This window comes from Myotis lucifugus, unplaced genomic scaffold (assembly GCF_000147115.1).
Source record: "Myotis lucifugus unplaced genomic scaffold, Myoluc2.0 scaffold_1, whole genome shotgun sequence".
Lineage (NCBI taxonomy): Eukaryota > Metazoa > Chordata > Mammalia > Chiroptera > Vespertilionidae > Myotis > Myotis lucifugus.
Window position 1 is genome coordinate 34,182,240 of NW_005871049.1, and position 14,079 is coordinate 34,196,318.

General features: G+C 42.0%; 1 protein-coding gene across 5 annotated transcripts in view; it reads left to right on the plus strand.

Moving 5' to 3' along the window:
- GALNT7 (polypeptide N-acetylgalactosaminyltransferase 7) overlaps positions 1-14,079 on the plus strand; it is a 69,314-nt gene that overhangs the window by 23,883 nt on the left and 31,352 nt on the right. For all 5 annotated transcript variants that reach the window (XR_002829791.1, XM_023755629.1, XM_023755619.1 and 2 more), the window contains exon 2: positions 9,863-10,029. Coding sequence is in view for 4 of the 5 variants with exons in the window: in XM_023755629.1 (XP_023611397.1) it covers positions 9,863-10,029 (167 nt within the window). In the remaining variant the exon portion in view is untranslated. The remainder of the gene's footprint in view (positions 1-9,862; positions 10,030-14,079) is intronic.

Sequence of the window (14,079 nt, forward strand, 5' to 3'; positions counted from 1 at the left end):
GTGCCAGGCCCAAGGCGACCCACCGGGGACCTCCTCCTCCGCAGATGACACGGCCAGGCGTCCGGACCGGAGTCCTTGAGCGACTGGCAGTGGCTGGAGCCCACCTTGCTCAGCGAAGGGAAGGGACCCGGATGGGCGGTGCCAAGGCCTTGAGGTGAGATTCTCCCGGTACCTGCCCCGCCCCGCGTGGAACTGGACCTGCTGCGGAGCTCGGGGTGCAGGACGCTGCGAGTGCGACCTGCCACTGTGTGACCAGGGCCTGCATTTCGGCCCCACCCGGTGCTTTCTAACAGGGCGCTGCTCTCCTTTCATGAGGCACTTAGCACGGGCTGGACCCTTTGCCTGCACTAACTCACACCATCCTCACCACACCTACTAGGTGGGTGCATCGTTAACCCCATTTCGCAGATGAAGGCAGCGAGGCACACCCAGGTCCGTCGTGTGCGGTCTCACTGCTGCAGGGACTCCTCCTGCTGCCTCCTGACGCCTCTCCAGGAGGCCTCCTGTCCCCCTACCATAACCGTGGCTGCACTGGACTCTGTCTGTCCCCTAGCTGCGCATGCTCACCGACGCCTGGGCGCTCCACCTGGCCACTTATATGCCCGTATGTTCCGGACACCACCCAAGGGTACCTGCTTGCTGAGCTGCTGGTTCTCCTCCTCCACCTCCCGGCTCTGGAGGCTGCTCTCCTGCAGGGCCAGGGAGGCGTCCCGCAGCCCCTGGATGGTGCCCGGGAAGCTCTGCTTCTCCTGGTCCAGCTTCAGGAAGCAGCTGGAGGCCTCCGACAGCTGCTCCAGCTCCCAGCGCAGGTGATTGGAATCCTCCACACTCTGCCCCTGTGCAGCCTTGAGGGCCAAGTTCTCTTCCCGCAGCTCCTCAAGGTGTTTTTGGTCTGTGTCCGGGGCCAATTGTAGGCAGTACAGCTTTGATTTCAGCTGCACGTTCTCCTCCTCAAGCTCATACAGCTTATCTACCCGGGACCAAGCGACAGTCAGCTGCTCCTGGAGAAGGCCCTTGGTGTCCATTGAAGTATAATTGTCTTCAACCAGCTCCTTCATGCGGGCTGCAGATAAGTCTACTACGTCTTTTTGCTTCTGTCTGAGGCCCATCGCCTCCATCTCCAGCCTCTCCACGCGGCTCGCCTTCTCCCTCAGGGAGTCCAGCTCAGGGCGGGCGGCATGAGCAGACTGGGTGCTGGCCACCAGCTCCATGTTATTGTGCTGGGCCTCCTGCAGCTCCAGCACCAGCTGGACCACCTCATGCCTGGTGTCCGCCAGGTGCTTCGTCTTTTCCTCCAGCTCCTGCCTGACGCCGCACAGTGTGGCCTTGGTGTCCGCCAGCTCCACGGCCAGGTGCTACGTGTCCTCGCTGGGGTGGCTGCTGGTGTTCCACTCCTGGGTCAGGGTCACGACCAGCTCCCTGCAATTGTCTCACTCAATTACTAGCCTCCTGAGGTGAAAGGTCATGTTGCTTGAGAGGGACTCCACCTTCTCCAGGGCCATGTCTGGGACCTCCAACCACTGCAGGTCAAACAAGCTCTCTTGGTCGGGAGTCACCTCCCGGATATGGGCCAGGGTCCCAGCCTGGGTCTCAATGTCCAGCTGGTGGATTTTGTCAATAAAACCCCTTTCCTATCGCACTGGACAGCACAGCCCAGCACCAGCACCAGCGTCTTCTTCATTTCCTGCATACTGTGTCTGGAATGATCACGTGTTTTCACTGTGCTGGCTCCAAGCTGGCAGCCAGAGCTCTGTGTCCAACAGCTGCCCAGAGCCACTGGCACTGGCCAAGCCCGCCGAGGGGGTGGGCGCTTTCACTCACCAGACAGCGGTGTTTGCCAATCACCAAAACATCTGGCAAGCTCATTATGATCCGCTGCTGGAGAACTTCCTGGTAGAAGTTCTCAATGTGTCTGACCAAGATGGTCAAGTTCTCAATGCGGAGGTTCACATCGTTGTTCACGTGCTGGTGGAAGTGCTGATTAGGCCTGGGGTCTATTTCCAACATGACTTGGTTTAACATGATGCCATCCACCAAGTGCATGTACAGGTTGTCATCACTTGCGACTGGGCTCAGAGTTTTCACATCCTGTCCGCTCCAGGACCGGCAGCCTAGCACCCTGGCAGGAGCAGGTGAACCCATCTCAGTCCAGGGCTGGGAGCGCCACGGGGTCCTGCACCTGGTGCATGGGCTCCAGAGTAGGACGTTCCTGTTTTCTTTAAGCCCATATTTTTGAATAATTCTTAGTAAAACAGTGGTTTAAGGGAAAGAACCTTGGAGTCAAAGGTTTAATTTTAAATCTCGCCTCTGTCACTGTGGCTTTGAGTCATTCATATAACCTAATGTAGTCTCAGTCTCCTTATGTATAAAATAAATAATACCAATGCCTGTTCCACCTGCTTCATAGGGTACCTTGGATGCTCTAAGAGCTATTAGAACTCTGGGGTAAAATATCACAATAAATAATAGCAAATATCACAATAAATAATAGCGAAAACACCATTTCTTTGGTGTGCTAGAATTTTAGCGCCCTCAAACTTTCCCAACTTGTCCTGGGAGTCGGCTGGGATTATGGACCGAGTGCTGGAGAATGTTGTCTCCATGGATTCCTCACAGGCAGGCTTTCGTGTCCCTTCTCCAGGGCTCACTGCAGTGGGCTTTCCATTGTGCTCACAGAGCACTCACTCCAGTGCTCACTATCTCCTTGGCCCGAGGTCCCTGATGCCACTGATGTCCTCACCAAAGGGACATACAGTCATCCCTGCGTGATCTCTCTTAACTGTGGAGTTCTCTCCTATATCTCTCTAGTATCTCACAATGGAGACCCGCCCTCATGCCGCATACTGCATTGGCTTGGCAGAACCCTGAATGAAGAGGAGCATCGGCAGGATGGCCGAGATGGAGGTGTTCTCTAAAGCCACACTCCGTTTTTGCCCCAGAGTTTGTGCACATTATTTTAAAGTTGCTGCAGAGACCGCCAGCTGAGTGGCTGAGGGATGGTGTGAGCCTTTAGGAAGCCTCTGGCTGTTTTGCAGCTGGGAATGCCAGCCACTCTGTGTCTGTGTTTGAGGATCATTGGCAGCTGAGCTGTCATGACTAATGACTGGACAGCCGTCTCCCTCTAACTGAGGGGGTGCCAGGAAACTGGCTAGCTCAGAGAAGGTAGAGAAAATGGAAATAAATGCAGGTGCAAGCTTTTCAGGGAGCCCTAGGTTACAGGAGGCCACATGTCGTCTAGGCAGATAGTGGTGTTATTCTTTGTTAAATAAGTCACAAAAAGCAGTGGTTTTTGTAGTTCTGTTTGTAGTTTCTTGCCTTTGCAACCAGCCATGATGAGCCAGAGAGTTTCTGGCCCTAGTCATTCTGCTCTGCTAAGAATGTCCCCCTTTCCTCCAACATGAAATAAACCTTTCAATCTCAACTCTCTGCCTCAGAAAATGAAATCCATCCCAGAAGTTTAGGTGCAGCTACCTGGTTGGAACTGGGGGTACTTGACTTAAAACCATGCACAAATGGCATGTTTTTTATATTTGTTTGTTTGCTGCTGCTGTTGTTTTTTAGATTTTGCTGATTGGGAGGGTGGACCTGGTAGAAATCATAGGCATGATGAGCTAAAGTCACCTTTGTCCCTACCTTCATACCCATTCTGGTTTCTTACCTTCCAAGTACAGCACCACACAGTCTACTCCAAAACAAGTATGGCAAACAGTTGTACTTTCTCAGTTACCTAGTTATATCCTGAAAGGTGTTATACCTGGAAAACTTTTGCAAGACCCAACCATTAATTCTGTGTTCATCAGTTTTTTTGCTTTCAGCCACAATAGAGAAGTGTAAGGTTTATTATTCTCCTTTTCATTAATACTTAATTTGTTAAATAAATTTATTGATTTAAAATGGTGAAAAGCTTCCTCGCCAGTTGCTCAGTGGTTAGAGCGTCAGCCCACAGACTGAAGGTGGGTCTTGGGTTAGATTCTGGTCAAGGGCATGTACCTCGGTTACAGGCTTGATCCCTGGCACCAGTGGGGGCGCGTGTGAGAAGCAACCAATCTGTGTGTCTCTCTCACGTCGATGTTTCTCTCTCTCTCCCTCTCCCACCTTCTCTTTCACTCTCTCTAAAAAACAATGAAAAAAAAATCAATAGTAACATGTTAGACATGGATTTTTTGCTGGAATCAAATCTACTCAGCTCGCTAAAAAGGGAGATGGGGAGGAAAGGGGTATGAGCAACCACTTGAAAGGATATAAGTGTATCTCATAGAACCCAAGGTCAGGAAGTACACCTGATTGGAACCAGAAAACAAAAAACTGAGAACCCAAATCATACGCTCTTTCTCTCTGAGGGTTTATGAACTCTCATCTCTACTTCTGTCTTTCTCTGCTTCTCCATAAAAATAGCTGCCCAGCCCTTGCCTCATGATATCATTTAAGAGCAATAGAAACCAGCTAGGGTCTCAGAAGCCCAAAGTCCCCGGAGAGGGCCTCTGATTGGCCCAGGTTGGACGAGGGCTCACTGCTAGTCTATCCTGCTGGACTGGGGATGACAACATGCGGTCTCCTAGACTCAGTAACTTTGGTTTGGTTGAAGGAGACTGTTAGAGAAAGGGGCTTGGGCAGGACTGTGAGTGCTGGGCAGCTTTCAGAGAAGCGGAAGACATTCCAGACATGCATTCCAAGTGGTGTGTTCTAAAGATAACCATAAAAAATATTATTTAAAAAAGATGTTTGGCCCTAACCGGTTTGGCTCAGTGGATAGAGCGTCGGCCTGCGGACTGAAGGGTCCCAGGTTCGGTTCCGGTCAAGGGCATGTGCCTTGGTTGCAGGCACATCCCCAGTTTGGGGTGTGCAGGAAGCAGCTGATCAATGTTTCTAACTATCCCTCTCCCTTCCTCTCTGTAAAAAATCAATAAAATATATTTTTAAAAAAAGATGTTTGGAGTAAAGTAAAGAAAAAGCAGGGTAGGGAGATTATTGGAGCACATTATATGATTTTCACATGAGAGAAAACAGATATGTTTTCTTAGCCCTCTGCGGGAGTGATCTCCATATTGAAAGTTTTATAGCCATCATGCTAAGAGGGAATTAAATTTAAGTATAATGAGCACAGAATAAGAAAGTAATAGTGCATTAAATTTGTTGAGACCTTTAAAGCCTCTCATAGGACTAGATATTGAGGAACTTACCAGATGACTGTGAGAGGCAGTGCCGTCAGTAATCCAGAGGTATTGTGGAGAAGAGGAGAGGTTTTAGAAACTGCAGGTGGGAAAATACTGCCTTATATTTTCCAAAGGGGAAAGAGAACGTTTGGTTCTGGAAACTTGATATTGATGCACTGTTAAGATTCTAGGAAGGATCACTTATACATACAGAAGAAGTAACAGCCACTATATTCCAGCATAGGTCTATGAAAAGGAGTCAAACCAAACTAAGTGACTAAGAAAAGACATAAGCTTTACACTAGTGGACCAGGAGACCGTGTGATACCTAATGCATCTCGATGCAGCAGGATATCTGAGTAAAGTCTTCAGATCCCTGAGGACAGGTAAAGAAATGCAGTCAGTGATAGTGCAGTTAGATGAAGTTAGTGAGTGGAGTAATAACAGCCTCTCAAGGATTACACTTAGCTTTAAAGCACTATATTTGACCTCATATTTGTTCACATAAACAGTAGACACAGAGATAGCAATCTTACTAATCCAATTTTCAACACACAGAAAAATGGGCAGGGATGGTTATATACACCAATTGACAAAATTATCAAAAGACCAAAACCTGCTAGACATGCACCTAAACCAACAATAAATGTAAACATGGTATTATATGCTGAGTTCAACTGAAAAAATAAAAAATGAGAAACATTGGGCTTCATAGTAATTTGGGGAGAAAAGTTCCAGGGACTTGTGAGCTAGCAATATGATATGGTTGCAAAAAAAAAAAAAATACAGTGCCAATGTAATTTTAAATTATATAGTCAAAGGATGATATCCAGACTAAGGGTTGTAATACTTCCCTATTTGGCAATATTATGAATTATTATAACAGTCTTTTCTGGGAAATACATTGACAAAATGGAACATATCCAGATGATCAGGAAGTTTAATTTATAAATTTCTTTGATGCTCAGGTTCTTTATTTTGCTATGTGTAATGAACTGTAAGGAATAAAATCTCCCATAGCAAGTTTTCAAGGGGCTTACTTGGTGTCATTCCAGTCAAAGAACATAGGAACTGCTACTTGGGTAAAATCCACTCCCCTCAATCGGTTGAGCTTGAATGATGGGTTTAACAGTGGTAATTCTCCTTTCATTGAAATATATATTGGTTTCTGAATGCCAAATTAAATTTTATATTCTATATTACCAATTTGTTCATTGGGTGCAGCACTGCTTCATGTAAATTGTATTTTCCCACTCCCTTTTATAATGGGAATGGGTAAAAGGGGTTTTATATGAACACAGGAAAGATTCTCAATTCTATATAATAAAAGGCTAATATGCAAATTGACTGAACAGCAGAAGGACTGTTCACTATGATGTGCACTGACCACCAGGGGGCAGATGCTCAATGCAGGAGCTGCCCCCCGGTGGTCAGTGCATTCCCACATGGGAAGTGCGACTCAGCCAGAAGCCCTGAGCCAGGTGCAGCAGTGGTGTCTGGAGCCTCTCCTGCCCCCGCAGCAGTGCTAAGGATGTCTAACTGCCAGCTTAGGACCACTCCCAGTGTCAGTTGGACTGCGAGAAGGCACAGGCCAGGCTGAGGGACCACCCCCCCCACCAAGTGCATGAATTTCGTGCACTGGGCCTCTAGCTTAAAAATAAAAATGTGTAGTTTTTTTTTTTTAAAAAAATGAGTGTTTCCCAACTTTTGAGAAATTATTTCCTATCCCTAAAGAATATTCCCTATTATAGGGAAATTTAATGCAAAATTAAAGGGAAAGAATCTCAAATGACTCTATTTATTGAGACTCTCGGGAGTAAAGGAGTAAAATACAACCTTTAAAAGGGGCAAGATGAGTAACTTCAACATACAAATACACAAGCGTGCACACACATACACACACACGTTACTGTAGATTAATGATAGTACATATGGGTTGCAGGAACTTGCAGCCTAAAAATGTTGTTTTTCATAGTCTGCTGAATTAATGTTATTTGTTAAGGCCAAATACAACAAGGCTTTATATCCAACTACAGATGTTAAAGAACATAGCTGGTACAGAAAGAAAGCAAGTAAAATATTCACAGGCATTTCATTTTTTGTTCTGAAATCTACTTTTTTAAGTTATAGAAAAGACTATGAAAATTTTTTATCCCCTTCTTTTCTTCTGATCCCAAGCACCTGGCCCACATAGCTACCATGAAAATGTTCTGTAAAATTACTTTAGGAATAACTTTATAGCTTTAATCATTGCAAGCCTTTAACCTGAGTGTGGGTATTTGCAGCCAGAGCTCTGTGGCAAAGCTAAGGCACTACTGTCCTTGAGGTCAGAGGATTTTTAAGCTCTCTTGGAAAATGAGGTGCCAGAGAGCCGAAATTAGTCAAAAGTCTGTACCAAAACCCATTCATTTAAGTGTGACATTCTATTCTCAGTTGGTCTTCCTTCTTAGAACCTAAGAAGGAAGACCAATTCTATGCCAGTAAAGTGAGACAAATGATGCAAAATAGGGGGTTTTACCTCAATACCATGGGTGCTTCTTTCCATACTGTCTTAACATCAAGGTTTAGTATATGACAAGCTCTACTCTGTGTTCTACCCAATGTCCTCATCTCACAACAGAAAATCAGAAAAATGTTGCCTGAGGCTCCATATGGATTACAGTTTGTTGGTGGGGTGGGGATTATTATCCCTACCCATCTAAAAGTCAGACGTACCTTGTTCTGCCCAGGTTCGTGTCTCTCCAGAAACTCTTTATCTTCTTTCAAGATCTGCATTCCTCCACTTCTATATTTTTGTAGGTATAGCTAGTATTTTTTTTCTTTTTCTCTTGTTCATGTTTAACAAGATTTCTTATAAACTCAATATAGCCTTGGTTTATTTCCTGGCTTCAGGACTTACTAGCTGTGTGATCTTATGCAAGTCATTTATCTCTGAGCCTCAATTCCCTCATCTGTAAAATGGGAGATTGATAGCACTAAACTCAGAGTGGTGGTGGTAGGTTACATAAGTTAATAAAAGTAAAGCAAATAGAATAGTGCCTGGCACATAATAAGAATATGCTGTTATACAGCAAATGCCTTCCTTATAATTTTTTCCTCCTTATGTTTATTTTTCATAGTTTAATTATACCATCTAAAGATATAAATCTTCCATCTATGTATTTTAAAGTTCTCATAATTTCTGAATCATATGCACACAAGTCATTCTTGTGCTTTCATCTTTTCCTCCTGAATCCCTTCCCACTTCTTTGGTCTTAGTACTTTTTTTTTTTTATCATCCTTTTGGTTTCACCCTCCAGCACTAGCTCCAGGCCTTCCTGACCACATGTCTTGAGGCCAAGTGGGGTTTTCCCACCAACACACTCAGGGGAATATTTGCTCCATGTCTTGTGTCCCCTGTAGGGTGGTGGGCTCATGGGAGCCAGACCAAGAGTATCTTCCTCGAAGCTATGGCTCCAGTGCCCAGCTCTGAGCATGGGTATAATAGGCACTTACTACTCACTTATTCAATGGAAAAATGCAGATGGATTACCAGACAGTTAGCCTCTATGAACCCAGTTTAGAACAATCTTGAAAGGTAACAATCACCTGGAGAAAAGGTTATCTCCCTGTACTTTGGACCAGGCCGTATGTTAGGTAACAATTACTATTCTAAATGCTGGAATGGGTTATCAGGCTGATAAAGTGAATTATTGCTTTTATGGTTTTAAATTTAACCTTGGGATCAAGCTTATTTACTGGTTCACGGAAAGCTTTGGGGGAGGGAGGGAGAGGGAAAAGCTTTCGCTCCCACTTAGCAAGGAAAGGGTCATAGGCTTCAAATGCTAATTCTGAAAGTTAACTCCTGCAGAAAGGACATGCGTCTCAAATCCTTCTTGTTAGTCTGTCTTGTTCTTACTATCTTGTTCTTCCCCCACCACCCCACCCCCATAACCAAACAAAATGTATTTAACAAGTGGGTATACATATACAAAGGGTATACACACAGATATAGTATATGTGTGTATGCATATCTGTATCACACTTCTTTGAAACTCACCGAGCCTTCGCTGGCTCTTTGAGTCTATCAGTCCTATTTTGAGTTTCCAATTAGAAAAGGGTTTCTGGCAACTTTAATCCTGTTACAGTTTCAAATAGTTCTGTGTTGAATAGCCAAAGATCCTCTTTAGCCAATCTATAACTGTAAACAATACAAGATCTTTGCTTATTCATTCATGTTAATTTTTGCTACATGCCACAGTTCAGCCTTAAATTTTTTTTCTTAATAGTTTAGTCATATTAGAATAGGATAGCTTTCAAACACAGTTTTATTCATAGCAAGTGAAATAAATGCCTTGCACCAGAAGCTCAAATTTTAAAAAGCAAAATAAACTGAGTTCTAAGTCATGGAAAAACAACAACAACAAAAAAACCTGATATCTTTAAGTATTATTTTAAGCATCCCAGCAAAGAAGTATAAATTCACAAATTACTTGTCTATCACATAAAAAGTGTTTGTTGGTTAGGAAGTAGCTTTGTCTATGAATAATTTCATCTCATAGCAGCTTCTCTCTTCTATCTTTTGTTTCTGTAAAATGTAAAAGGTTGTATTTTATTCACTTACGTTAGTTACATCAATCATATTTATTCCAATCAGAAAACATAATCATAAGTTTGGAACCAAGCATTATAGGTTATCTCTACATAAATATGAAATTTTTCTTTTGCAGGTGCAAGTATTGGCATTACGATGAAAACCTGCTCGTTTCCAGCGTTATCATTGTTTTCCATAATGAAGGATGGTCAACCCTCATGAGAACAGTCCACAGTGTCATAAAAAGGACTCCAAGGAAATATTTAGCAGAAATTGTATTAATTGATGATTTCAGCAATAAAGGTAATGGCTATGGAATTGACATTTTGTCCATAAAATAAGTTAATTATGAGTAATTGCAAAAAATGTGATTTCAAAATAATTAGTCTTTAAAAAGTAATAGCATCTACTGAGAGCATCTATTTCAACAAGTTGGCACTATATCAAGCATTGTGTAATGATTATTTTGTTTAATCCTGACAATAACCTTTGCAATGGATATTGTTATCTTCATTTTACACATGAGGCTTAGAAATGTTAAGTAACTTACCAACATTCACATGCTATTCCTGTCTCAATAATTAATAGCTGGAATCAAATCTACAAGCTCATAAGTCTGTGTATTTAACCACTATGTTACACTATACCAACTCTTTGGGCCTTTGATTTTACAAAAGTTTTGTCATGGAGGTAATTTATTGAAAGACTGAAAAAATGTAATTGCACGTATACTGTAATGCCACCTGATGTTCCAACCATAGTTGTCCATCTAAAATCCATATACCTATTTAATAGCCTATAATTTGCATTTTAACAATACAACATTGAATTTAACCAGAAACCATGGGCTATTTTTATTTATAATAGAAAGTATTCACTAAAATTTATTTTGCTTTACATTTGATTTAATATATTGAATAAAAGGAAATTGGTTGGTTTTTTTTTATTACTATAGCATTTAGGGAAGCATTGGTTAGTCTTTTTTTTTTAATATTTTATTGATTTTTTACAGAGAGGAAGGGAGAGGAATAGAGAGTTAGAAACATCGATGAGAGAGAAACATCGATCAGCTGCCTCCTGCACATCTCCCATTGGGGATGTGCCCGCAACCCAGGCACATGCCCTATGACCGGAATCGAACCTGGGACCCTTGAGTCCGCAGGCCGACGCTCTATCCACTGAGCCAAACCGGTTTCGGCAGCATTGGTTAGTCTTGATTCAACTTGGCAAAAGAACGAGATTGAGCATTGATTTTTCCCAATAATGGGTTTAAGTTAACATTTTTTCTTTAAATATATTATTGTAAGCAGAATATATCTTCTTAATGACATGAGTATCAAAAGATAGATAATGCTATAGCTCAGACCCCAAAGCAGCAACCTAAATAAAAAATGTAGTTGTGCTGCTGAAACCCAGATATGGGCATTTATTCTTCTTTGTTTGTCACAAAACTGAATTGGATCCTTTGAAATTTCATCAAAGAACTCAGGCTAAATAACAATAGGATATTTGCTTTTTGGCAAGTAAGTTTTGCAAACAATTTTTATGTACAATTAGTAATACCACTGACCATATGTCAGAAGACAGAACATGGGTACCATAAAAATATAATTCAAAATGGTTTTAAAAAAGCTTCCTCCAAAACTTCATTTAGAGCTCTTACTGTCTGGATGCACCTCTACTGTTTATACCGTACAGGCATGTGACCAGATCTTGATCTTGTATACATATGCTAGCGTGGAGAAGAAATAGAAATATGGCCTATTTCCTTTTCCCCTCATTTTGTTCAGCTAATCACTTTTTCAACTACTCATTTTTAATTACACTAGAGAATGTATAACTTTAACTTTTTCCATCATATCAAATGCCTTTAGCTTAGACATCTTACCTTGGTTGCAACTTTCATGACAGGAGTGTAGTCGTTAAAAATACTATTCCCATCTCAAGATAAATGCGGGGTGAGGCAAAAAGTAGGTTTACAGTCGTTCTAATGGAAAATAATACAATAATTAATAAATAATAATAGTAGAATAAACTCTGTTTCACATACTCACAACTGTAAACCTACTTTTGCCCACCCTGTATTTAAAAATATGTTTTACCGTGATATTATTGGTACCAACAATATTTTAGATTTTGAAAAACTTAAATCTATAAAAATAACTGAGAAATCCCATGTCTATGATTGTTCTGGTTTTAAGAAGTCCTATGTTATTAACACAAGTAAAACTGTGCTATACTTAGCACATTATAAAAAAAGAAAATTGTGAAGATACACCAAAAATAACTGCTTGGCCCCAGAAAAGGAGCATAAAATTTTGCACTTAAGATTTTTTGGTTCATTTTACTTGAGTTTTTTTGTGATCAGAGCTTCTGTTATTACGAACCTCTAATATTTGGTCTCTTATACATTGTAAAGTCCATCACAGGGCAGGGTCTGCTTAGCTTATAGCAGTAGGAAATACAGAGGTACAGAGGGCTTTAATTAATTTTCCCAATTTCAAAACAACCTTAAAATCTGTCAATCCCCTTCTCAGTACTAAAAGTATATAGTCTTTGGTAAATCTGACTGGAGTGAAAATTGACTTGTTCTTTCCCCCAATAAATTCAGAAACTAGAACTTTGAGTTATAAGTTTTCTTATTTTAAAAACAAAATACTTTACTAATATAAAACTTCACAAAGGAGCTGGCTGCTCATAGCACTTGGGTTTCTGGAAATTAGAGTATTCTCTTAAAATAAGGTTTGGGGCCTTTAAATAGAGCACACCCCTGTTCACATGTGCGTCAGCCAGCTGAGACTGAGTGGGGTCAAGGCAAAATGTACCCCACACTCTCAATGGCTTGTAACAACAATGGGTTATGGTCCTGTTCTCTTGCTCTAACAACACATTCCCTGCAGGTCTGCCCTGCTCTGCCCCACATCTTCACCACAGGGCCCGGGCTGGCAGAGCAGCCTGATCTCAGACATTGCCTGCCTAAGAAGCAGAGGGAACAGAGTGACAGGGTGAAGCGCTAGTGGGATTTTAACAATTCCACTCACAAGTACCTCGAGTCATTTTCAGCCCCTTCTCATTGGCCACAGCAAGTCGCATGTCCCAGCCTGACATCAGTGGGTGGGGAGGATAATCACTCCCTGAGGAAAGGGGGTGAATACTTTGAACATTAATAGAGTGCAGTCTGCCAGAGGGTAAGATCCCAAGGAAGCCAGAAGTCATTTCACTCACTAATTTCCCTTTGGGGCCATCTTTCTATGCATTTAAATTTGAAGAACACGCCATCAACTTGGTTTTGGCTGTAAAAATTTGTTACAGATTTATTTAGATAAAAGCACCTACTGCAATTCAGAAGGGCCTTAAAAAAAACAAAACTGTACCAGGCTGAAAAAAAAAAAAAGCTTTTAAAAAAGGTTTAAGTTGAAGGGAAAATTACTTAGATTTTTCTGGGGGAAAAAATATAGTTTGGCGTGAGAATTTTGTTTATAATTGTCATTAAAAGTGGATGCCAAAAAGGAAATATTTTTCTTCTCAATTTTGAATATCCATGTGTGGGTGTCTTGATAATTATAAGGTCTCTAAAAATGAGTAAAGTATTAAGTACAGTCTGATTTGCCCATTTAACCACTAGGTCATCACTAAATACAGCTATGTTTTCATCTGTTTTTATATTCATGGACTAAAAGTTTAAACAATTTAAAAATAGTTTTTGTGTCCACAAGAAATATCTCTAAGGATCCAGGAGCTAGTCATGGTTGTGAGGAGCCAATTTCATGGGCTCATAGTGATGCAAACAAAAACTGTTCTCTTACAACTGGGAAGCCAAGATGGAAACTTGGCAAATGTATCTTGTTTTTTTAAATATATTTTATTGATTTTTTACAGAGAGGAAGAGAGAGGGAGAGAGTTAGAAACATAGATGAGAGAGAAACATCGATTAGCTGCCTCCTGCATGCCCCCCACTAGGATGTGCCCGCAACCAAGGTACATGCCCTTGGCTGGAATCGAGCGTGGGACCCTTGAGTCCGCAGGCTGACGCTCTATCCACTGAGCCAAACCAGTCAGGGCTGTTTCTTGTTTTTAGAACACAAAATTTTCTTTATCAAATTGCAAATATTTATTATTTATTTATTGTATATAAATATTATCTAATCAGATAATAGACAAACATGGTAATTGACCGTACCTTTGCTACGCTTCCCATTGGCTAATCAGAGCAATATGCAAATTAACTGCCAACTAAGATGGCGGTTAACCACCAACAAAGATGGCGGCTAATTTGCATACTGCAGGCAGGGTAGAACAGCGCAAGCCGCCATCCAGGCTCCCGTGTGCGACCAGGGGGCAGGTGGGGGCTGG